At 45.9% G+C, this 26,378-nt stretch overlaps 1 protein-coding gene across 1 annotated transcript in view; it reads right to left on the bottom strand.

The window, feature by feature from the left end:
- The window catches only part of NAV2 (neuron navigator 2), a 367,075-nt gene that overhangs the window by 56,159 nt on the left and 284,538 nt on the right, over positions 1 to 26,378 (bottom strand). The window contains 5 exon segments of the mRNA XM_039865579.1: positions 448 to 513; positions 1,185 to 1,652; positions 4,301 to 5,003; positions 5,752 to 6,043; positions 13,512 to 13,650. Coding sequence (XP_039721513.1) covers positions 448 to 513; positions 1,185 to 1,652; positions 4,301 to 5,003; positions 5,752 to 6,043; positions 13,512 to 13,650 — 1,668 coding nt within the window.

The raw sequence follows: 26,378 nt of genomic DNA, 5'->3' as shown, positions 1-26,378 counted from the left end.
TTTTGCAATGGAGAAGAGCCAGCTACGTGGGGAGTGGGGAAAGTGGGGGAGACAAAGGTGAGGGTCAAGCTGCACGGTGGGTGGCAAACCATTTCTGGGCTTGAAGGGGGAGCAGAAGGAGGAGGGGGAAGGGTGGGAAGCAGGAGCATGCCACAGGAAGGCTGAGATGCAAGTGAGAGCTTCTGCTGCCCCAGTTCAAGTGGCGGGTTTGCGGTTCCTTCCCAAGCTGGCAAGGGAGGGGTCAGCCCAACCCCACCTCTCCCAGGGCTTCAGTGGACAGCGGAGCAGACCCTCACTGGCATGTCCGGGGGAGTCACAGATTACACCGGAGCCACGAACACAAGCGGAAGCCTCAGGCCAACAGCCTCACACAAAACATCTGGCTTGACACAGATGGGTAGAGAAACCTAGAGGCTCGGTGGGGTCCCCAGCCTACCATGGCATTACCTGTCCTGTTTCCTGGGCAAAGTACTTCTGCAGAACTTAGGGCTAGCGGCAGGGGAAGAGAGAGGGCTAGAAATCCAGGCAGGTAGAAAACAAGAGAAGGAACATTAGATTGGAAGAAAGGGAGACAGGGTTGTTATATACAATGATTAGCACATTTTTGACATTCCCAGTGCTGATCCTAACTTTCTTTCTCCCCTACATGGAAAAACTGAGCACATCACTACTGCAGTGAAATCCAGAGCTCTGAGGAAGCTCCGGTTTCTTGATTTCCTATCACTGGCCAGCAGCCCTCCAGTAAGAGGGTGTTTGCCATGACGACCACCAAGCTGACCCAGCTGCCTAAAGGACATCCTACCGCATACCCCATGGCTGCAGCCGGCCACCTACTCTGCTTGTACAATTACAAGGGGAGGGCAAAGAAGCAGTGGAACGAACAGTAAAATGGAAGGGTTTTCAAAGGTGGAATGCTATTTCAAATGAAAGCATTAAATCTGCCCCCAAGATACTTCCAGCAGCTCCGAGCACTGAGAATAACCACGATGAAAAAGATAACAGGAAGCAGAGCTGAGCTTAATTCCATCCCAAACTGGTTTCCCCATGGAAAGATAGCAGTGATTAGGAAGAGAGAAATCTCTCAGGCAAAGGTGAATTAACATTTGGGATCCCTAAGATAATCCTTTGACTCTTGGAAGGGTGTCTTTCTGAGAGATACGGGCAGCCAAACGCACAGCACCAACCTTTCTGACAGTGTGGTCTTCACACTGTTGGTTCTGACAAAGGGAGTCAGGGAGTCGTCCTTAGAGGAGGCGACGAGGCCCGTGGAGGAATTGTGACTCAGCCCCCCTCCACTGCTGAGGGAGATGTCAATGGACTCACAGCTGGTGTGGAGGCTGCTGACAGACTGGAAAGCCAGGCCATCCTTGCTAACTGCTGAGGAGCTGCTGGCATTGGTGCCCCAGGTGAGGCTGTTGGAGGGGCCCGAGTGGGCTGAGCTGGGGCTGGAGGCTGGTGGAGACTGGTTGATGTCCACATTCTTACTGTAGAGAGGGCTGCTGCTCCCACTGCTCAGGACGCCGCTGCCTGAGGGGGACTCTAGGTTACCTTGCTGGGTCAAGGTGGCATGAGGATTGGAGATGACCACCGAATTTTTCATGTTTTCGGCTGTGGCGATGGGTACTTGCTTGGTAGGCTTCCCACCAAAGAGTCTGTGAAGAGACAAAGGGTTGTGCCAGATGAACAACCAGAGCCAAGGGGCTCTGAGCTGTCAAAGGAAGGTGGGGCACAGGTGTAAAAGCGGTGTGAGTCCCTGGGGGGAGGCACAGTCATTCCCACTGGGACAGGCCGACAGATAGTGGGCTGGGACGCTGGCACGCCACAAGGCTCTAGCTCTCAATTCTAGGCTGCATTTGAGACCTGGCTCTATTTGAGCCAAAGATCAAAGGGGGAAAATTTTTCTACAGGACTATCCATGCTGGTCCAAGATCTTGCTTCCCTTTCTTTCCATAAACAGAGTAACTAGAAAATTGCCCTGGCCCAAGAAACATCTAGAGGGAAAAGAGCTGTCTATATCATCCTTGTATCCGTGACCCCAGGCACAAAGCAGGCACCTGGGTTATGAGAGTTCAACTCCAAAGATCCGGTCACTTTGATTTGTAAGCACGACATGTAGAATTAAGAACCTGAGTCTAGATCTGGAAAGCACCTGGGGAAAACTATCTTTACAGGTTTACCCTTTAATGAAAGCCCAGCCTGAAAGATGGGAGGGCCAGAGTGTGCTAGTGCTGCCCACTGATGTACACAGAAACCTTGCTGGGTTTACAAGACATTAGAGCAGACACACGGTGTGAACTGCGTCTCTGTGATAGATACACAGAGATGCCATTTCATTCCGTGCTCCCTATTTAGCCAAAAACGTGCCGTCAGAATACAGGGAATGGCACAAACGTCTCCCTTTTCCATTGGCAGAAAGATACCTGGTAGAATGGTAGAACTGTCTTAACATCAGGGGGAGATACAGATCTAGTAAGGCAATTAATTCCATTCACTAAAACTCTCCTGGAATCTGTGTCTCTGCAAAATGATGGACGACTGCATAGAATGATACGTTGCCTCTCCTCTAGATACTCAGTGGTGTGGGTTTGATCTCTGTTCTCTCCAAAGAGTCCTTACAAATCTCAATTATTGTAAAAACAAACAACCACGTCATCAATCCTTGGTACAATATCTAGTGACAGATAAGAAACCTTTTGCCTGGTGACGATTAGAAAATGAAATATCCTATTGTAGAATCTTGGCTTTAGAATGCTTACACACTTCCAGTAATGGAGATCTCATTACTTCAAGGGGTAACTCACTCCAGTGCCAAGCACTTCCAATTGTTAGAAATCCTGATCTATCTTCTTCACTTTTACTCATTGCCCTATCTTGCTATGTGTAAACTGCACAGAAAAGCCCAATCTTTTGTCTGTTAATCCTCCGGATCACACTTCACCTAAGATTTATCTTTTCCATGCTCATGCACAACAAAAGCACTGAGAACATCTTAACAATTTAGGAAAAATGTAATTACCAGGAATTGGCTAAAAAGTATTCAATGTAGAACAACCTAAGAAGCTGCATGCATTTTCAAGTATTCTATTACAATAGCCTAAGGGTCTAGTAAAATACCTTTGTAGTTACTGAAGGAAATTTATAATACCAAAGAGTGAATATTACATATAATACTTGAGGCAAGAAACTGAGAAAATTTTCATTTACAAGGCAATCTGTTAAAACAACAAAGAGCAGTCCGATAGGACCTTCCCCTGAAAAATAATCATTACTAAAATTCTAATAATCAAGTCTAGACAAAGAACAGTGTGAACTGTTTCATTATACTTTTCATGTGGAATGCTTTTTCTGAAGTCTCTTCAAACATTCCTATTCAACCCCAAATAGGTACATGTGCACATCATTTTTATTTTTCCACTGCTTGGTTTTCTATCCTTGAAACTTATTTTTTCCTATGATAAGGAACTTCCTGGGAAGGTAGGATGAGCTCTGTACTATGCATTTGGAGTTTGAGATGGTCCGGTGGATATTATAATGGGATAATGTGAAAAAGCTAAAGTTGTATAAACTTAAAAGAAACTTAAAAAAAAAACATCAGTGAATAATAATATTTTCATGTAAAAATTTCCATCCAGTGTGGAAAGGTGGGAAAACGCCTTTTTAAGGTAATAGGAAATTAATTTTTCTTTTTCAGAAACACGTCTACTTTAAGAATCATTTTTTACGGAAGCTTAAATTTCAGAGACTCATTTGGAATTATGCACGCAGTTATGAAAAAGCATGCAGGGAATACTGGACTATTTGAGAAAAGGATCTGGCCAAGATCACTGTCTAGCATAATGATGAGGAATCTCAGCCACAGAATTAACAAGATAAGGAAAAAAATAGTCTGCTTCCCCTGAGCTACTCATCCACATCTGAGATCTCATCCTGGATGGTAGCCAAGTTTGAGTACTTAACAAGGAGCAAGATATGGCTATATAATCTTCACAAGAACTCTCCGGTAGGTATCAGCATCCCCATTTTACAGATGAGGAAACTGAGGAAGAACATGTTAAGAAAGGTTACACGCTGGCTAATTAAGATTTAAACCCAGGATGATTGATTCCAGAGGCTTAGGATTTTCATCCCAACATGGGAAAACAGTTGACGGCAAAATTGCTGGCAGCATCTGACCAAACAGCTTTCTCTCAGGACTGAAATGAAGAAGATAGAGCCTGCTTTAACTAAGGAACAGAAAATTATTAATCTGGGACACCATTCCCTGTATTCCAGTTCTGCTCAGTGCCATTTACTCACTCACCTGCGGAGCGTGGGAGAGGCCACATCAGGGTACTTGGCCCCTGGCTGGAGAGTGGCCTGAGCCGCACTGGACACAGGCTGGGCTGCCGGGTTCACTTTCACTGAGTTACAGGAAGCCACACTCTCGTTGTCTGACGAGATGCCTTTCTCCTTATCCGTCTGGTTGACCAGACCTGGCAGAGAGCTGCCTAGGGCCGTTTTGGAAGGCTCCCTCAGCTTGGGCACCGGCAGGCCCGCTGACTTGCTGCTGATGTTGGAATCTATGCTGCTAGTACTAGACCTGTTCCCAGCCCCGTTCCGACTGGTGGACTTACTGGGCCGTGGCAAACTCCGGTACTGCAAATTTGTCCGGGAGCTGAGAGACAGATACCCGTCATCCTGATTCTGAGCCCCATCCATGCTCGTTTTCCGACCAGTAGACCGACCGACAAGTGCAGATGATTTGGGGATTTTGCCCAGTGTGGCTGACCTGCTGGTGACAGTGGCCCCGCTGGCTGTGATCATGGCCAGACCAGCGGCTGAGCCACTCTGCTTCTTGAACCCAAAGCTGTTGGCATTGACAGTGGGCGTCCTGGAGCTGCTGGGGAGGGGCTTTTTGGATTCGTCACCACTGCTGCGACCTGCATCTGATGGCGAGCGCTTCACCTGGGAGGCTTTGGGAGACAGCCTTCCTTTCTCAGAAACCTTTGCATCGTCAGTTTTTCCTAGGAGAGATATCAGTAAGGTTAGCCTGCAAACCAAGAAGCCAGCTCATCTAGCTCAGTCCGTTTACAATTTTCCCCTCCTTTAAAGAACTGGTTCACTTTCTCCTTGGGGAGAGTGGTATTCTTGGGAATCAGAGAACAGAGCTTTTTATAAAGATAATCTCGTCTACTACCATCACCATGAGCCTTTTAGGAGATGTCAATGATTTTACTCATGTGCAAAGCAGTCTAAATTTACCCAGAAAAAAGCAACACCAGCCAATTACTGATGTGTCTGGGGAAGAGATCCTGCTTTTTCTGACCTTTTTGCCTCTCTCCATCACAAAGCTGTCCCTAACATTTTCAGGAGGTACCCCCGCCTTCCAGCAAAAACAGTGCCCCGTTTACACACATCCTTAAATCATGGAAAACATCAACTCACTATACCGACAGCTCGTAAACATATGACCTTGAATAGCCTGCAGTGGGTATGTTAGCTCTTACCCAGCACATGGTCATACCAATTCGATATGCCTCCGCACTGGGACAGTTTTCAGAGTTTAAAAGTTCTCATGCTTACGTATTTCCACTTGGAAAAAGGTAAAGATGTGAACCTTTTGGAAAGCTGGTTACTAGCAGAGTCTACACCCTAAGAAGAAATACCAGAGCATTTATAGGGACTTAAAAACAATGTCAAGTCCTTGCTAGGGTGACTGCAGTTTTGGATACTGCAGCTGTGGATACAAGATAGCATTTGCGTCTCACTCACCGGTTCCTGGCGTCTTGAGCGAGCTGGCTGGGGCGGCCGGCTTTGTCCTCGGCATGGTGATGCCCACCTGAGCTGTCATGCCTCGCCGCCACGAGCCTGTCTGGGAGATGACAGAGTTCTTCTTGCCCGATGTGCTTTTGTCAGACTCGTCAGACACGTCCGAGGGATTCCGCCGCCACTTCGACCCTGGCTCCATCTTTATGCCGCTGTCTGATCCGCCGTCGGATTTCTTGACATCTTCACCAGACCACAGGGAATTCCTCTCCACCTGCGAGTGCTTCTCTGCGTCGGTCTGTGGATGAGACCCTGAGTTAGTCTCCCCCAAATCCCAGGTTAGGGAAAAATAATAACTAACGACTTTAAAATGTTCAGGCCTTTGTACTTGGGTTATCTTGCTAGAAAGCCTGATTTCTTTTTCTTTTGGGAGGAGGGGTCCTAAAGAAAGTAAAGACTATAAATATGTCCTTGAAAGGAGTGAGGGAGGAGAGTAAAAGGGGCCAGAAAAAAAAGAGGGAAAGAGCCCCATATTGAACCATGAGCAGATGGAGATAACGACGAGAATTCAGCTACCAACTCTCTGCCACTTGGCGACAAGCCTCCTCTAACTTGGGCGGCCTGACCCCATATCCAGCGTTCGGCCTCCAGGCCCGTTTCCCTTTGTTCTGCTGTCTCCCTATCACTCCACTGGCAGCAAGATCTCTGGATCTAGCACAGCGCCACAGTCTAACACACCGAGTGAGTGAGCAGGAGAGAGCGGCTGCTAGTTCCACTCAAATCAGGGAGAGAGGGGGCTGAGATGAAACACATCCTCAAAAGCCACTTCCCCACAATGCTAAAAAGCCAGTGGGTGCCGCTCCCACCCCAGCTCCATTTATATGCCACTGGTTTGTTCTTCTTGTGGGATTTTGTTCAGACAAGGGATATAATTAGCCAGCTTTCTTTGGAAGAGCCTTGACCTGCTGGCCGTGGAACCCAGGAGGGGACAGAAGTGTGATGTTAATGATTTGCTGCAGTGGAAAGGCAGAAAGCTAACCAGAATGCCTTGGGGGCCTCCCGACAAGGTGGGGCCAGTCCAAGGAGATGACAGACAGAGAATGGGGAAGAGAGAGGTCAGCAGAACGTTAGGGGAGCTACACTAAGATACAAGGACCATGCTTGCTATACTTAACTACCTAGAGTGGGTACATCAGCAAGGTAGAAAATCGAAATGATCATCCGGCCAGAATCTGGCCTAATGCCTGTCATCCAAGAGTAGTACGAATATCTTCCTCCACAGAATATACTGGCTGAATGGGACAAACTAAATACAGACAAGCAGCCCAAGTACAACCGCTCTATTACCACCATGGCCTCTTCGCCTGCCCTCAACTCCTTCACCCCTTAAGAGTTTCGCTCATCCGTATAGCCACCTCACAAGTGCTTTCACTTGTTTGGCCATTTCCCAAACACATACTGAGTTCCTGGCCGGTAGTAGGCCCCAGAGATGTGAGGAGGACAAAAACACTCCCGACTGTGGGAACTCATCATTCAGCTGTGCCGAGAGACACACACAGTGGCCTTTCCGCATGTGAGCACAGAGCGGGAGGCTCAATCAGGGCTTGGTGAGTAAATGAGTGAACATATGAACACGCACTTTTCAAGCTACAGCATACCTTAATCAAATGATCTCACTGGTCCCGGCCATCATCTGGTCAAATAGGGTAAGTAGGTAAATAGTATTATCTTTGTCTCAGTTTTACAGATGACTGGAAACAAAAGTCACCCATTCTGTATCATGGTCCTTCCCCTAAACACTTCCACTATGTTCATTCAACCAGACTTTCCTCAATGCCTGATGTTTGCCAGGCACTGTGGAGGGTCTGAGGCTCTGGGGGTCAGACTGATTCCTATCCCTCCTGGAGCATATGATCCAGTCAAAGAGGCAGAGATTGGATAAATAAATATAAATAAGTGAGTAATTGTGAATTACCAAGAATGTTATAAAGAAAAAGACAAAGTGTCTGAAATAAATACATGCACTGACATAATTTATGACAATGATGGACGTGTGGGGCGGAGGGCAGTGGTCAGTAAGGATTTTCTGAAGTGGTGCTGTAAAAAATGAGAAGAAACTTACTAAGAATAGAGTTTAGGGCAGAGCATGCCAGGCAGCGGGAAGAACACTGCACAGGCCCTCAGGCAGGAAAGAGCTTGGTTTTGGAAGCATTCACCCAACAAATATGTACCGGGTGCCACTGGCTGCCAGGAAAACATTTGGGCACTGGGAATACTACAATGAACAAGTACATCATTAATCTCTTGGAGCTTAAGTTCAAGTACATTCTAACGCTTTCTAATACACTCTAAGAGGCATTAAGAACTTAGCGCATACCAGATCCTGGGTGACTGCATTAGTTTTCTTAATATTCCTATACCTTATTTCTCTCCATCAAATTGTAGTTCTCATAGTAGCAGCAGTAACAGCTAAAATGTCTTAAGCACTTAGTATGTGCTAGGCACTGGGCTAAAGTGCTTTGCATGTGTCATTTAATCCTCACCAAAAATCTCTGAGGAAGTTACAATCCACAGTCTCAATTTTACATGAGAAAACCGAGGCACAGAGAGGAAGAAAAGTGTCCAGGCTCACACAGTGAGGAAGTGGTGATGCACTGACCCCTGATGCTGCCCTCCTGGGGGATAAGTCCAAGGACATGAGACATTTCTGCATGCCCAGCAGCACCTAACACAATCCCTTCATAGACCCAGAGACACTCCTTCCATACTGGCTGGCTGGTTGTTGCCCAGCTCTGACCCTGGAATAGCTTCAGCCTATCCTTGGGGTCGACCACCCTCTAAACTCCAATTCCACCAATGGCAGGGAGAGTGCACATGATCTTGGCCCAGGACTGTGGCTTGAATCCCCCCTCTGAAAAGAACAATCACCCCACCATCACACCCCAACAATGGGGACTGGGGTGGCAGCCTTCCCAACGCTACTCTGACCTGGGACACTACTGGCTTTGAGTTCATGCCTCCTAATAAACCCTTCCCGAGCCACATGCTAGATCACATGGTGGCACCACTGGGAATCAAAAGACGAAAGAGTCCCAGCCTCTCTGTTCCTAGAGCTTACAACAGAAGGCCAGCAGGACGGCCGCACAGGGGTGTACCAAGAGCCGTACCCTTCCCTTTGCTCTCGATGCCTTTGTCGGTTGTTCCCATCTTAAATGGAACCTAATTTTAGAAGGATTTCTTAATATTCTGCCCCACCTGGAAGTCTATTTAATCATTCAGCACCCAAGGTGGGGAAGGTGTGGAAACAGCCCTATAGGACAGGGGAGAAGGCCTGGAAGATTGGAGAGTTCACTGCCGAGGGCCCAGGTTCCTCGGGGACCACAGAGGGGAGGCCAGTCTTCTGAGAGGGAACCAATAAGGTGGGGGCCACATGGCATGATGTGGGGGGAAGAACATGGGCTTGGAGCCTGACGGACTTTGCATTCAAGTACCACGTGCTGCTTCTCCTTTGCTATGTGTGATCCTGGAGAAGGTGGCTTAATTTATCTGAGATCATTACCTTGTGCACAAAACAGGGATGATAATAGATGGGTATCTTAGAGAGTTAGTTGACAGTGGTCTCAATGAGCTAAATGTGAAGGGACTCAATAAAAAGTGGCTCTTTTGCCACGAACTCTCCCGCCTCTGAAAATCACCAGCACTTGAGCATTTATCTCATTTTCGTCATGCATTAATGTGAACAGGGTACTTGTCTTTCCTGCAATTGGGCCACAAACCTCTAGTCGTTAGGGACACTGCCCTCTTTGTGCCCATATCTCCTGCAGATCAAGACATTGAACTAGCTGAAGTTTGAACCCCAGTCATAGCAGAAACAATAATCAGCATCAGCAATATCACCTGCCACTTTTCTTGCTGGGCACTGAGTCTCTACACAGACACTATTAGCTCAATCTGCTGAGCTTGTATTAGTCACATTTTACAGATCAGAAAAATATAGGTGTAAAGAAGAAAAGTAACTTGCCTAAAGTCACGAGCTGCAGCACCCAAGCAGGCGGGCAGAAGGGGCACCCATCCGGACCCCAGACAAACTCTATTCCTACATTCAGACCAACGCTCAGAGAATGTCCAGAGAGCTCCAGGCTCACTCAAGGCCACACAGGACAGCAGTCCTTGCTACAGAATCCAGAACTTTATTTCCTTGAGTAGCAAAACATTAATTCACATGGAATTATCTTTCTCCTCCTCCCGTATACTTGATTAAAAATTTCACAGGCTATGAGAATAAGAGGAATCTTGACAGGTGTCTCCTGGTATCTCAGTACCTAGAATTGAAACTTCCATAGAACCAAGAGAAAATATTGAATGACCAAGGATATGAATGGATAGATAGAATATTGAGGGGGGTGAAGCGGGTAGACGTGCATCTGTTAAAGACCTCCACCACCAACACATTGTCCTAAAAACAAAACGCTGCAAAATGTAAGACGGAATGCTTTGAAACTACAAACAAAATATATTAAGAACATAGTCAACTTTTAGTTCCTGACATGAATGGAGGAGGGAGGCAGAGGGACAAGTAATCCAGAAGAAATTAAGAAAGAAAGAAGGCAACTTCTGAGCAACTGCCAAGAATTAGGTACCAAGAGAGCATGTTCAGATGAAGTATTGTCACTCTCACACTCACCCTTGGAGATAAGTCTAATTACCGTAATTTTATGGACGAGGAGGCAGAGGCCTGGAGGGTTAACTTATCCAAGAATGTCAGACTAAGCAGCTCAATACCGACTTCAAAGTACACACCTTGCACCTGACACGGCATCCAAATATGGCTGCCCAAACGGGCGGGCTCACCAGCTTTCCTGGAGAAAGTGGGTCGAGAGGCTGTCACATCTCAAGCAGAACTGTCTGCCCAGCCTGCTGAGGAGCAGTGAGCACAGATGCCTGATGCTGGATATCTGGACATGTGTGTCCCACCAAGGGTGCCCTCTGTGCTCCTCAACATCTCTGAGGAAAACAGCCACTTGCAGACAGCGGAGACTTTCATCTCCCACAGACTGCTCCACCGAAAGGCGCCTCTTTCTCCTTCCATCAGCTAAACAAGGCTGTCTCTTAGGCTTTCTAGGCCATAACTTCCCTGTTACTTAGATGTACTTTCTTTTAGCTGTTTCTCAGAGGCTTTTCAAGTATGAAAACCTAGGCAGGTGACCTGTCCTCAACCTGCCCAGTTGTCCGGGAGAAATCAGTATGTGATGGAACCTGAATGAGCGCTGGGAAGGACGGCAGCACGTCTTTCTACTGACTGATGCTGCTCAGAGAGAAGGAATGACCCTCCGAGTGGTACAGGGGAGGAGGCTATGATTTACACTGATTCAAATATTTCGAGATGCTCCCTGGACAGGAACGAAAGGATGCCAGTAAATATCCATTTAAAGAAACCACCTCAATAGGAATCTTAGTAACTATTGATGCAAATCTGCATTTGTTTTATTTGTTTTATTCCAAGCCCCACCTGCTTAGTTCCAATTCAAGTATTTTAAGCTCAGGTACTTTGACAGCGAAAACAACGCAATGCATATTAAACCCTTTATGTCCCTTGAAATTAAATTTCTGATCTTGATCAAAAGACATATTTGTGTAGGATTCTTGAACCTTTTCTGATGTGACATTTGCTAGACGAAAGCAAGGAACTGGTCAAAGAGGAGGGGGCATTAACCAAATTCAAGTGTATCAGATAGGAAACCTGTTGTACATCCCAGATGTTAATTCTGTATCAATGCAGAAAAGATTCCAACTCCAACTCTGTGCGGAGGGAAAAGCAAGGAGATTCTTCCCACATAGTGTTTTGTTGGCTCACTGTGCATCTTAGGAGCCAGCCTGTTTCTACCTGGCAAGTAAACAAAAGAGAATTTCCTGATCTCTCGATCTCTCTCCTGCTTGCTCTCCTTCTCTCCCTCTGAAGTAACCCCAATATCCTGCCTGCCCCCGAATACAGAGACCTGGTGATCAATTCCTTGCTTCCCCACTTTAGCACTTAAGGACATCTGGAAGCCTGGTTATTTATGTTATGAAATTAGAATAATTCTCAGAAAAAAATAATGTCCACGAGGCAAATGGTATGTAGCAGGGACTTGGGCTACCTGGATGTTTCTAACTTGTGTCTTATTAATGATTTGACAGTGACCGAACACTTTGAGGCACTATGGCTTAGTTTGTTTTTTCTTAATAAACTTTCCTATTGAGGTATAACATTCATGTACTGAAGTATACAACTAACTGTAAGTATATAGCCTGAATAAATTTTATAAATTTAATATACTTACATAACTGCCACTCAGATCAAGATATAGAACATTATCAGCACCTTCAAAATCTTTGTGCCCCTTTCATTTGGGTGTTTTTTTCCTTCCCTTAATAACCGCCACAACCCATCCTCACTCCCTTAAAATAATTAGAAATTCTGGTTAAAATGCAAACTCAAGAAGTCACAGGCAATCCTGGAGTCAACATCTAATACAATTCATCAGGCAGTCAATGCCGACTCTTCTGTGGGACAGAATTACTCCCACAATCTGACATCCTTTCTTTAGCTCTGTCCTCAAGGATACTTTTGAAAGCAAAGAGATTTCCAGAGCAGCACCTCTCTGTACAGAGTGAGAAACAACTGAGAAAGGAAAGGACATGGAGGAAAGGGAGTGAATGAATGGGGCAGTGTCGATTCTGCCCTCCCAAGGTATCTCTGGGAGACTCTATCTGAATCAGACCTTCACATGGGTTAACTTGAGGCGGCGGACCCCATGGCTGGGAGGGACCCATCATGAAAAACCTTACGGCCCACATATGCCAGTGCCCGCGCTGTTGATCAGACACAACTTCGGGACTAGTCATGAGGATGACACCTCAGGTTTCCACTAGTACAACGGGCTTACTAGAACCAAGGCGCCCCTCCGACCACTAAGGATGCCGTGAGGGCAAGCAAACAAGTCCTCACGAAAATTCTCTGAAAGCAAATATAAGTAGCACTGGATTCAAAACATAAAATCTAAGAGTTGAAAACAGGGGTCGAAAACTCAAGTGGAGCATGGGTACCCTGTCTGAAGGGGAGGTACACCTGGACATCTGTTGATTGCTGCCATGAGGAAAATGTAGGTTCAAGAAGGCAATATCTTCTGATTTTTTTCTATAGAAGCGAGAAGCTCATTTTCATGTAAAATAACACAATTTATAAAATTTGACATGGAATCCAGTTTAAAAAAAAAATAATACTATGCGCCAAATAAAACACATTGTCAGAAGGACTGGCAGTTCCCAATCTCTGGTCAACGGACCAGTCTTCCCATCTAGGGCTCAATCTTTGTTCCTACCCCACCACTCTCAAGGGATCAGACACGAGCTAGTGGACAGTAGTGGGTCACAGTGGCAAAGAGGGGACAAACACTCCAGGTTAAGAACGGCCAATTGAGTCCAACACTCTATTTTTTTTTTTTTAAATTATGAAACTGAGGTCCAGGAAGGAAATGTGCTTTTATCAAGGCCATCACAATGATGGTGATGGGGACTCCCCACTCCCATTTCCAGAGACCTGCTGCCTGATCCCTTTTCCTGGCAGGCAAAGGTCTCAGTTGGAGGACAAGAGCACAGGCAGCAAGCAAGAGACTGGGCCTCATCTCATGAACCTGGGGATTCTGCTGATGCCAAATGGCCCCTTTGGCCCACAGCCCAAAGCTCTCTGCTGCTGGGGCCTTTGGAGGAGAGGCCCTGTTCCTTACCTGTACATCCAGGTTTTTGCGAGAAGAGGCAGGTGTGTTGGCATAGGAGCTGATGGAGGAGCTGGTGTTGATGTCATCAGTGCTGAGGTTGTCTATGGTGTCGCTGATCCCACTGCTGACGGAGCTGCTGTCATCCCAGCTGCCAAGACAAACACATCCTGAGCATCAGAACCTCACGCTGTGCCAGCTCATGCTGATGGTACAGACAGATACGCACCATCCCTGGAGGCTCCCTGTGTCATAAAGCCCCAGACAAAGCTCTTTTGCCTCTGATGCGATATGACTCATCTTCACGGGTGCCATTCATCCTTGCTGCTATGGACTGGCAGCTGGGTGAAGTGGCTGATACATATCTTCCCCCAAAGGCTGGCTGCTTCCCTGAGCAGAGGTGGCTAAAGACACTACCTACTTCCTACCCCATCCTCAGCTTCATCTCGGGATCTTTATAAAAGTCAATGGCTCCTTCCCAGGCCTAGTGGCAGAGCAGGAGCGGTGGGTCTGGAGACTAGAGCTGAAAGCAGTGCAGAGAGTCAACAGCACTGCCCTCCCTGGGGGTCAGAGTAGGAAGAATTCTCACCGCTATACAAATCCTCTGGACTTCACTCCTGGAATGAAAAGCCAAGCTGCAAAATTCAGCAGGAACCTGTCACCTCTATTGGTAGCTCTAAGTCTAATAATTTCCCAGGATACATTCAAAATAGAATTCTTCATTTCCCAACTCTCAAATCCGTTGGGACCTCCCTGCCCCTCACCACTGCTCGATTCAAGTCTCCAGGCAATGATTCTTCTTCTTCCTCCTTATCATCTTCCGCCTCTCAACACCATCAGGACACGTAATCCACCTTCTGGTCCTACGATCTCTATTGGTGAAATGTGCACACCGCTCTACCTCTCCTGCCACCCCGCGGTTCAAGCTCCTACCAACTCTGCCTGGGTCATGGCCAATAGGCCAGCTGGACTCCACGCTCCACTTCTGCTCCCTAACAGTCCCTTCTCCCCACAGCCATATCTGAAACATAAATCAGATCCTGCTGCTCCACTGCTTAATATTCTCCAGTGGCTTCTCAAGTACTTACAACCCTAAGTCCTCACTCTGGCCCTCAGGACCCTCTGATCTGGCCTCCCTCTTCAGTCCTGTCTTTCGCCCGCCTCTCCATTGCTCATTGGCTCTGGTTACATGGGCTTCTGTTTCTTCTAAGCCAACAAGGTTCTTATGTTCGAGGCTTTCCATTTGTTGTCCCTCTTCCTGGACACTTGTCCGTGCCTCCTCCTCCTCTAAAGTGTCACCTCCTCAGAAAGGCCTTCTCGGTCCTTCTATGTACAGTGCCCCCACCCCTCCACTACCCATCAAGCCTGTTGCATTTTCTCTTTTGGCCGCAGGGCGGCAGGTACAAAGCAGGTACTCAATAAATACTTGCTGATTTTAACTCATGGGGCTATAAAGTAAGCTTCCAACAGTGTTCAACTTGAGCTAGTGGAAATATGTGAGTACTACTGTTTTTCTATTGTATAGGTAAAGAAACTGAGGCTTAGAAAGTCCAGACCACTAGTGAGAAGTGGAGCAGGATATGGATCCAGCCATTCCGACTTCAGAGCCATCCTCTTTACTGGGACACCAGATGGCATTCCATTATGTTACTTTTCAGTGCACACGCAAACATTACATGGCCCACTTCGCAGAAGAAGACCAAGGCTTAGGAGACCCCAGCAGGACCGGCGGGGCCCGTCTCTACCCCTGGGGCTGTCTGATAACAAAGCATTGTCTTAATCACATTACCCCGCCACTCAGCCCTCCACTGTGTCTTGAGGAAAGGCCTACGAAGAATCGGCCTGATGCTTCAGAAATGTCGAGTGGCTGAGTACCCCAATCCCACCCCTAGCAACTCAAAAAAAGTTCTAGTTCACACCACCAGGTTATAAACCACCCGCCTGAGCAATGTGGATCAGGCAGAATGACAAAGGCAGAGTGAAAACCCATTTTCATCGTCTTTCCCTTCAGTACTCCTATCTGTCTTCCAAAAGCCCACCTGGAGGGTCCCACAGAAATGCAGGGGAAATGTGTGACCGTGGTTCCCAAGTAGGGAGGATGACGGCAGGAAACCTGAGGGCTCAGAAAGGGGTTTACTGTGGATGAAGTCACAGCATCCTGGCCTCCACCTGGTTCTAAATCCTCCTTTGAGGTCTTCTCCAAAGACATTTAATCTACCATCTGGTCCCGCCATCTCTATTTGTGAAATGTGCACACCTCTCCACCTGTCCTGCTACCCTGCGGTTCAAGCTGCTACCAACTCTGCCTAGGTCATGGCCAATGGGCCAGAGGGACTTATGCCCACCCTAACCACCCCTTACTCTGAATTCCCACATGGTCTCATACATTTGGACTCCTTTCTAAACACTCTATACTCAATTTTCTAGTTATTTCCTATAGAAAGGTCTGCCTTACCTTCCAAACATATGCAGGGGCCTGCCTCGTGACAGCACCTATGTGCACCTCACACGTCAGGTGTCATGCCAGGTACTTTACATATATATTTCTCCAGTCCTCGCATCACACCTGCAAAGTACCTATTATCTTCCTCATTTTATAGATGAAGAAATCAAGGCTGAAAGGACAAGGATCCTGACCAGTGTTTTTCGGTCACTGTTGGAATTAGATTTAAAATGCATAATTGTCCAATATCAGAACATGTGCTCCTTCTAGCCTATATCATGCTGCCTATAACAGCAATGTCCATTCACTGAGAACCTGCCATGTGTCAACTCTTCGACATTTGCATATATTCTCACCAACTCTCCTACAAACTGGTAAGTGGCCTTGCTCCATAACGAGGGCACTGAGGCTGTGAGAATTATCGTGCAAAAGGTTGCTCTGCAAAAGCATGGCCGAGCCCGGAGTGAAACACTATCTGACCCCAAAGCCTACCTTTTCCCCTTCCACTACCTGTAGGTGGTGCTGCGGCAGTGTCATCCTCACTCTGCGGGCCACCTCTCCTCCATCTCCAGGCACACAGTATGTGCTTATTAAATGCCTCTGACTGAACTCATGTGTGGGAGAGAGAGAGGGCAGATTCTGTTGCAAAGTCACCACCAGCAGTAGATTCAGAGCTCAGTTTCCTCATGACTTCATTCTTCGACAAGTCAAAACTTCTGTGCCTCCATTCCCTTGAGGGTGACATGTGGATGATAACACTTGGGATAGTAATAATCATATAAGGTTCTGCTGGGGGAAGCATGACAGAATGGAAACGGACTCAAATCTGCTCTCACAATTCAAAGAAAAGCCCTTGAGTCTTGAATTCCATCAGCTCTAAGGAGTTTGGAATTTAAGGTAGCTAAAATTTCCTATAATCCGGTGAAAAAGAAAGAAGACTGATGTGAAGAGTGTGGCCAGCGGGAGGAAGGAGGGAAGTCAGTAACAGATGCCTATGAATCCAGGTTCCAGATTTTTGCTTTGAAATTGTATCTGCTCTTCCCCTGTGGCCTTTCAACACCAGGATATTATTCCAGTGGGGCACGGGGCCCTCGTGGCACACGATTCTCCCCCTGCAGTGCCCAGAGCATCGTGAGGCTTATCCTGAGTTTAATTGAGCTGGCCCAGAAGGGGAGGAGCCAGTGGTCTACCCCATAGAAGAGTGGGAATGAGGGAAACCAGTGATGATGATGAAGGGGCAGTGACACTAATGTAAGCCCATGCTGAGCAAGAGCTCCCTGTGTGACAGAAACTAAAGCTGTCTCCGTAACTCAGAAAACCAGTCATGTCTCCTTCACTTCCGGATCTTTTGGGACACCGGCAAGTATATCCAGGTATATAATCACTTAGTTCTAACTTGTCTTTGCCCCCAAATTTGGGGGCTAAATGGTCATTTGCCACCAAGATGAGGTCAATGAGTCATCTTGGGAATGAGGTTTTCTAAGGAACATCAGTTCCCTGAGATGCTGTGATAATGGCGCTGCCCTAACAAGGGACTGTGGGGTGGGCTGGCTCTTCTGTGCCCCTCTTAGAGATTCACATTGTACGTGCACATCTTAATGACTGTGAAATCCTGAAACGATCTGATCCCTTTAACTTTGCCTAAGATAGCACTTCCCAAACGTATATGACCACACAGGAGATACTGAGAAGAGTGAAAATACAACTCTGGAAAAAATACGATTGAAGCCTGGAGCTGCCAGCAGTCACTTTGTCCTCAGCTGCCCCAGAAGGCAGCTAGCACAGAGGGAAGTAGAGCTCCTGTACGCTCAACTTCCTTTAAAGCCAGAGGACCCTGGGAGACCAAACTGTGAGAACTAATACATTCTGTTCCTTTGCTCAAAACTGGGTTTTTTTTTTTTTAGGTTTTTGTCACTAGGTATACTTGTGCTAAATAATAGGGAATTGCAGTTTGTTTGTAAAATGACTCCAGACATGTGTGGCTGAGAGTCAGACAGGAAAAATGTGGAAAGCATGCGGAATTTATTCAGGCGGCAAGGACATTAGTTGAATCCATTCAAGTAGCAAAGGAAATTAGGTACAACCTGGGATGGGGTACAAAAGTCCATTGACCCAAGTCAGGTGATAAATGTTGAAAGAGGTTACAAAAACTGATTACGACTGAAACTTGAAAGAAACCCAGAGGATCTGTGTTTACTGTGTGGTGAAATGAAATTCCAGCTCAGAGGCTCAAGGGACCCCGATGACATAGCAGAAAGAACTACAGAGTATTCAGCTACAGTGCTGAAGCAGCCATTCTGGAATATGAGTTGTCCATTCCTGTATCATGGTCTTGAACCTGACCGAGAAAAACCATATGATGTCCCTGGGCCCACCTGAGATGATAAACCTACTATCCTTAGTTGGAAATAAGTTACTTTAAATCCAGGGAAAGGTTTGAAAAGATGAAGAAAGATGACGTTAATCATAATATTAATACTTAAGTTTAGGATGAAAGTTTTCTGATAATTAGGATAATCTCTGTATATTCATAACATTTAAAAGAATATATGGCATATTAGAGAATCTGAAAAATGGTCTCGTGACTTTGGTTTTAAATGAGTACTGATTTCTGATGAGATTTTTTAAGTTGAAAGATTTGAGAATTGGATTCAGACTGTAAAAAGAATGGAAGCGTTTAAGATAATTTATGACATTTGTAACTTTAATGGATTTGTAAGCGTTGTTTAAGTGCTTAGAAAGATTTTGCTTGTTAGGCTGGTAAGTCTATCCTGTCAGACATTTGAAGAGCCTGAGGAAACCAGGTATGTTAAATTTATGAATACAGACTGAATTTAAGAAAACAATTATCCCAGCTTGCACACAGAAGTAATTGTTTAAATTCAACTTGTTAAATCTGAATAAAATACTAATCAAATAAGAAGTGGAAATCATCTTAATTTATACAAAAACACTTGATTTATAGATGAAATTTGTAAGAAAACCTACTTTTAAAAATTAAACTTCAATAAATCGAACAGTAAAGCCTAATTAACTCTTAGAAGCTCTTTTTGGACATAAAAGCATTCCTTAGACATTTAGAACGCTATTAAAGGACATTTCATTTTCTAAATGAATGAATGAATGATTTTTACATGAATGACTAAAAGAATAAATGAACCCAAGACAGCATCTCCTCTCTTCACCAGTTTTTCCTACTCTGGTTCGCCTTCCCTCTACACTGTAAGACTTGCAAAGCTACTCTAAAAATCTTAGTGGAAACAGCACTGTGTGCAACAGCTTGAGAAGCAATCAGAAGAACCCCAGGGCCTTTTCCAGCCTCAAGTTCTATATAAGGAAACTAAAAGGGATGTGGGACACCGAGCTTGGCTAGTTTCCCTGTTTTGTTGTTTTGTTTTTAATTTTAAGACAGCATATCATGGGTATGCCCTATAAATCCATTGGTTGCCATATCTAGAGAAATGGCAATAAGATGCTTCCATTGATTCCTTACAATCATCAACACGAAAGCACCCTTCCCCAGTCACATCACAACCATGTATGTACCTTTTTCTCTACTCAATGAAATGTCCTCTTTTAGTTCAGTCAGATAATGGCATAACTGGAGTTATAAGTGATTAGATTTGAAAATGACGTTCATTTGCTTTTAGCCAATGGTGGGGAGAAGGAATTCCCTCAAACATCTGCGATTTTTTCTCCCAAGACTCCTAAACGCAATATTTTTGGAACCTGAGCCAGGGGCCTTGAATTCACTTACTCATCTCATCCAGTCAGCCAGCACCCTCTAAGTGCCAGGCACCAGGTAAGGCATCAGGGATATAGTGATGATTCAGAGTTGTCGTGACCCTTGACCGCAAAGCCAGTGGCGTGACAGACAAGAACACACAGATCAGACACAAATGAAAACGTAAAATAGAGAGATGAGCAAAGGGCTCCAGGTGGAAACGTATTGGTTCCAGACATCATTTCTATCGTCATGGGTATTTCCTTAAGCCACCAGCCAAGCCCCAGCACAAAGCAATAGTCTGGCAGGTGCTAAAATCCAAGCCCACCAACACTCTTTGCTGTGCTGCACTCTCCTTCAAGGAAAGAAAGAGGCAAAGGGAAGGAGACAGAAGAGCCAAGAGTCAGACCCTGACCTCCCCCGTCCCCAGAACTACTTCCTGTTAAGAGTTTACACATGTCACTTCCTCTCTAGGCCCCAGGTTCCCGTACAAGGAGAGAGCTGTAAGAAGCCATCCCGAAGGCTGCTTTCTAACTGACATCTTGTGAGTTTAAGCTCAGAGAAAAGTTGGTACAGAGGCAAATGGGCACACTGACGATACACCCCACTGGTCTCCCAGCATCTCCTCCCATTCAGCAAAAGCTGCAAAACAGGTAACTACGGACTTCACCCCTCAGATTATTTTAGATAATCTTTTAGATATTTGCAATAGGTGCCAATGTCTTAAACATAGGAGACAATCACTAGGCCTAGGTAGTAACTGCCCTCTTCAGACAGAGATGTGCTTTCCCATCTGTACCTTTTCACTTATAGATGCTACCTGACTGGGCCTGCAATTTGAGTTTGTGAGCCCTTGTATAGAGGCTTTAAAACCCAACTTACAATAAAGAACCTGCATCAGACCACAGTATTTATCGACAAAAGCAAAGGATGCAATCTAATATTTATAGCCACTACTGACAGTGTTTACCGAATGCCAGGTACTGCACTAAGCACATTACATGTATTATCCCACTCCCATTTCCTTTGAGAAGAAATGGAGGCTCAGGGCCCAGAGCTCATTGGAAGGATGGGATTCAAACCAGGGTCTAATGACTCCATGCAGCCTTCCAGCTCATCAGGAAGAGAGAACACGTGGATCAGCTTCAAAATCTGTCTGCGAGCCAGCCTAATCACAAAAGAATCTCCATGTGCTGACGGCAACCAAGCACATCAAGACACGCATCTTGGCCAAGATGGCATTTTAACCCAAACCAAGGTCTCCTCAAGGCCCAGATTGTTTGTCTACTACCTTTTGGAGAAATACAGATGCGAAGAGAAAAGGCTCTTCAAAAGTGACCAGAAAATCCATTCGAAAATGGAAAGGCCTATAAAACCAGAAGATCCAGTTTCAGTGTCTTACAAGAAATGCTGACATCACTGTGTCAGGAATTCAAATGCCACTCAGAGGGCTTAGAGCATAATTTTAACAGCCCAAACCCAAGCTATCTACTATGAAAAACGCAGGTGAAAGAGTCATAAATTTCTCCAGCTTCTCGCACTCCCTGTTTTCCTCCTCACCGTTGTGGGGAGTGAGCATTTCATAGAACTGAGGAAGGAAATCTACTTCAACTGGGTCCCCCGAAAAACCACCTTTAATTTGGACAAAATTTTAAAATCACACTTTTCTGGGAGTAAGTAGATGCAGCAGTAATTTGTAATGGTCTTAAATTAATGTGACATTATAACTTCATCTCCCATGAAGCAAAAAGGCAAAACAGAATCCCAAGGTTAGAGGATTACACAGATTTTTCCATGACGATTTACACACCCAGGTGTGAGGATTCCTGGCTTTCAGCAAGACCCTCTGACTCCGAGGAGTTATTGAAAGATCCGGAGGGTTTTTATACTTTTCAGACCAACTCACTGTGAGATAATGTTGTTTATTCAAGGGAAAGACATGCTAAGTGATGTTGTAAAAAAAAAAAAAATCAGATGGCAAATACATATTCGTTCTCTGCTCACTAATAAGCCACAGTGAGTTGGCAGAGAATAAAGTACTATAACTGTAGTTCTGAAAGTGATCTTCACAAAGCAATGGATTCTAACCCCCAGTCCCAAAGACTGGGTCTGCTTCTGGAAGACCCGAGGCCGCACCCACCCACCTCCCCCCACTCCCACCGCCTTTCCCCTGCTCCCCCTTTCTGCCTCTTTGGTGACTGAACTTACGGAGCAGAGCCACCAGAGCCACCGGGGTCTGTGTCCAGGCCTTACCTGCTCACTTTTCCAGTTCTGCTCCAGAATCCCGGCAGAGCCCATTTACATGGCCGAGTGCCCTCCGACAGACAGTTGTATTCAGTTGCAAAAGCACAGACTGGTGAAACTTGTTTTCTGGCTATTGTTCAAGGCAATTGTTCCTATGAAACCCCAGGGCCCAAGCGGAATGAGATCCTTTGGTGTGGACGAGTGAGCAAGCCCGACAGGAGGCTTAGCGGTAACCCCCCTGGGGAAGGGAAAGGGTTTGGCTACCTACAGGCTCCCACCAGACAGGTATGTTAACTATTTCCTCCCCAGGAGGTTTCTCAAGAGCATCATCACTAATCACAGCAAGGCCTATTAAGAAAATCCACCTTCAAAGAATGCAATGGGACTTCTACAGAATCCTGCCTTTCATTGTTTATCTGAGAATGATAATAGCCAACTTTAACTGAAGTTTAAAGTTGTGCCTGACCCTGTGCTAATTCGATTACTTACATTATTTCATTCAACCCTCACAACTCTATGATAAAAATAATAATGCTTACTGACTTTATGTGTCAGACCTTGTTACTTTATCTTTCCTCCCAGGTACCATGAGATAGAGGCTATAATATAGCCATTCTAGAGATGAGGCTTGGAAAGAAAGGCCCAGTGGCCATACTACTAGGAAGTGATGAAGCTGGGATTCGAACACGGATCCAAGCATTTTCAACCAATTCATTTATTTATTCATTTGACACATTTTAATGAACTCCCGTCATGTGTATTAGAAAGCTTTTGAAGTTTTCCACATCAAAAAAAAAAAAAAAAAAAAGATACAATTACTTGAATAAAGCCACAAGCAAGATCACCTTTGGGATCAGCCTACATGGTTTATAGTAGTTCTGTTCAAAATGAATTAAAGCAAGGGAGGAGTTAGACACTAATCCCAGTGTATTTAGTCTCATCTAGCAGTGGGCCAGGGCACCACTAAGCCATAGAGGCTCCAGATGGAGACAGGACAAACTCTGGAGAGAAAAGTAAAATAGATCTGTGTTTGAACTCTGGCTTTGCCATTTACTTTGCGACAACAGCTGCCCCTCCAGAAGACCCAGGTTTCTTCCGGTGTGATATGGTACTAATAACACCCAGTCCTCATGAGCCTTTTGTTGGGACCAAATCAGATCTCCAGGCACATAAGAGATAACCAGCTCCTATCAGCTGCAGTCCAGAATCCGGGGAACCTGCAGGGACCGCAGGAAGGAGATGCAGTCCCACAGTGTGAAATGGCTGATAAAGTTCGAGTGCAAGAACTTGCTTCCTGTTGCCATAAATGGGCAGTGTCCCAGGGGAGAAGCAGCTTCTACAGACAGTGCCAGGTGCAAGGCCAATCGTTTGGGGTGGAGAGAGGGACCGAGAGCCCCATAAAGTGGGCTCCAAGGGGATTTAGCAGCACTCAGGACGCCCTGGGGTTGAGTTTCACCCCACAGTACCTTTGTCCCATTTTGGTAATTCATTCCCTCAACAAGTAGGTGGTCCCCTGAGTAAGCGTGAAATTCTTCTCTTTGGCTCCAGGAGTTCGGTCAGGTTGAAAACCCCAGAGCTCTGGTCCGGATGCCTTAGACACTCATTGTTACAATAGGCACCAGAGTGTCTGCTGACCTCAGTTACACAAAGCCCTCCTCCTCCCAGGCACCTCCAGAGTGGGTTGCTGACATTTGGTCCACTGCTTTTGCCAAAGATTTCAACAAACCCATGCTAGTGTTCTGTTTACCAGAAATTACACATACTCTAAACATAATAGAATTCAGATTATTTCACATAGGTAATAAAAAAATAAGAAACAATTACACAAACAAGGTGAAAAGTTTTAATAGTGGGTTCCACACACACTGATAAGCACTTTACATATATTATCCCACATACTCTTCTCCATTACCTTATAAGGCACAAACTTTTAATGTCCCCCTTTCACAGACGTGGAAACTGAGGCCTACAGAGGCTAGGTGACTTGCCCAAGGTGCCAGAGCTAATAAATTGAGCTGGATTTGAACCTAGATCTGCTGGATTCTGAAACCTAAGCTCTTCTTAACCACATTAATTCAACCGAAGAGCAGAAGGAAAGATGCTTTTAAACAGATCATGGTCATAAAAGAACTCAGGACTCCCACTTGTTACCCAAAAAGCCCAGGACACTTTTTAATGCAATCATTATTCTTAAAATGCTCCAATTAGTTAAAAGGAGAGGGGATAGGGGAAGAATCCCAGACAGGGCATTGGCTGGCTGCCTTAGGTCTGAGTAGATGGAGGGGAATGTGGAGTCCTAACACTCCCATTCCCCCTCTGTATCTTCCCTTCTCCTCCCTTACCTCCGAATACATCTTAAAGGTCTGGTCACCCGAATGCAAAAAACAGAACTGCAACTGCCTCAGGGCAGCTGAGAGAGGTGGCTGTCCCCCCAAACCAAGCTGGCCTCACTCTGCAGTTTATCAGGGGCCTGCCCTTAAGCTACCCTCTTTGAAGCAATGGGGAAGGAAAGGTCAAGGAACAACCAGCAAAAAACAGAGTGGAAAATGAATAAGACATGGGGAAAAAAAAAAAAGAAAGAAACAACCAAAGTCAGTGTCACAATCCAAGAGCAGCTCAGCCCTAGCTAATTAGCCACCCCAAGCACACATGTGAGCAGCTAGTGCCAAGCATAGGTCAGCATTAACATGCTTGGTGTGCAACCTCTCCCTCCAGGACTCAATAAATACAGATTCCCAGGAGGCAACCCCAGAGTTCCAGGGCCCAAGGCCAGTTCTAAGGCCATCAATCCCCTCAGCTTTGACTTCCACTTAGGTTCCTGTCCTCTCTGAACCAGGTACAAGCACAAACCCAGCCACAGATCCATCCATCAGCCCAGGAGCCTCAAAGAGGTCAGAGAGTGTCCAGGTAGGTCCTGCTGCTCCAGAAACCAGCAGAAGCCACGGGGCCCAGGCAGGTCAAGCTTGTAAGTATCATGTGTACTTTGCTGAGTACTCCACTGCACTTGGTTCAGTCTTCCAGCTGAACCCACATTTAAACTTGCAGATAAAACCACCCCGGCCAGGCCAGGCCCAGCAAGGAAGGCTGAGTGGTGGAGGGGACCTAGGCTCCACTCTCTGTTTTTTGTTTTTTGTTTTTTTTTTTTAGCTGTGTGACCTTGAGCAAGTTATCTAACCTCTCTTAGTTCCCACTGTCTCGCCTCAAAATTGAGGATAATTTCATTGCTGGCTTTGCAATGAAAATTAAATGAGACAATGTCTGTCAGATGCCTGGCAAGTAGTAGACAGTAATGAACGTTGTTTTCTCCTCCCCTTGTCTAGCTTAAAAAGAGAAATGTTCCTCTTCGAGCAGCTTTCTAACAGTCCTAGCAAATAAGAGAAGTACTCATACTTAAGTCTCCCATGCCATCTCTCCTGGAGCCTAGTTTCCTGAAAAAAACCCACTCAGTAATTTGCAGTATTAGTAAACACAACCGCGCGTTCACCCGGCTTCTTAGGATTCCAAACAAAACCTCCAACTGCAAATCAGGGCCCTCTGAACCACTAGCTGCCCTTGCCAGGGGCCCACACTGACTCTCTGCAGCTTCCTCCTCCCCTTAAGCTGAAAAGTCTCCCCCAAAAAGCCTGGAATAAGGGCTGGGTGATCAACACCCAGTTTTTCAGTATCAGTAGCCTAATTTGATAAGATGGTCTAGAAAATATTGACATTACCTAAATGTCCAGGTGGACCAAGGACATCTGGGTAATGCTCCGGCTTCCACAGAAACTATCAAAGTTAGAATGAAAGGGGATGGGGGCGGGAGGAAGAAGGATGCTGAGTTTCCTGACTAGTGATTCCTCTAGCACATAGCGCATGGGGACATTGGCAGCTGTACACCACTGGCTGCTCTGCCTGGCTTTTTAATACCATCCAAGGAAAGAAAAGGCAGTACACACATCACACCCGGCCCCAGGCCGACTTTAGGAAATCATCCTACCTTGTAAGGTTCTTAGGCCAGAGCATTTCACTACATTGTGGTCCTTAGAGAAAGCGGACAAAGAAGCTGAATGAATCTCACAATGGCAACTCCTCAGCCAGCTGAGCCAGTCCACTTCGGGGCAGGGAGTCCCAGGCACCCAGCTGCTCTGCTACTAAAGGACCAGCTAGAAGGGGATCACCATTCCCCAGGCCAGGAAAGAAATCCGATCCACCAACAAAATTAACCCATAAAGCACTGAAGGAGCGAGAGGTCAGGTCTGAGTGCTAGTATCAAGTCAGCTGTGAAAAGCTTCAGCAAAGTAAAAGCTAACACCAAACTCTGCAACCGCTACCGTAAAGCACCGAGTAGAAGGGCCCTCATTATGGTCTCAGGGGAATCTGTAACAGCGGTTCAAACTGAATAAAATCTAAATGTGAAAAAAATTTAAATCCCTGTAGACTGTGCTAAAACGTTGAGGAAATTCTTTTTAGCCAAAAGTGCTTTTAACAA

Source organism: Pteropus medius, unplaced genomic scaffold (genome assembly GCF_902729225.1).
Source record: "Pteropus medius unplaced genomic scaffold, Ma_sr-lr_union100, whole genome shotgun sequence".
Classification (NCBI taxonomy): domain Eukaryota; kingdom Metazoa; phylum Chordata; class Mammalia; order Chiroptera; family Pteropodidae; genus Pteropus; species Pteropus medius.
The sequence above is the reverse complement of the archived record's forward strand: the minus strand, read 5'-3'. Positions and strand labels throughout refer to the sequence as shown.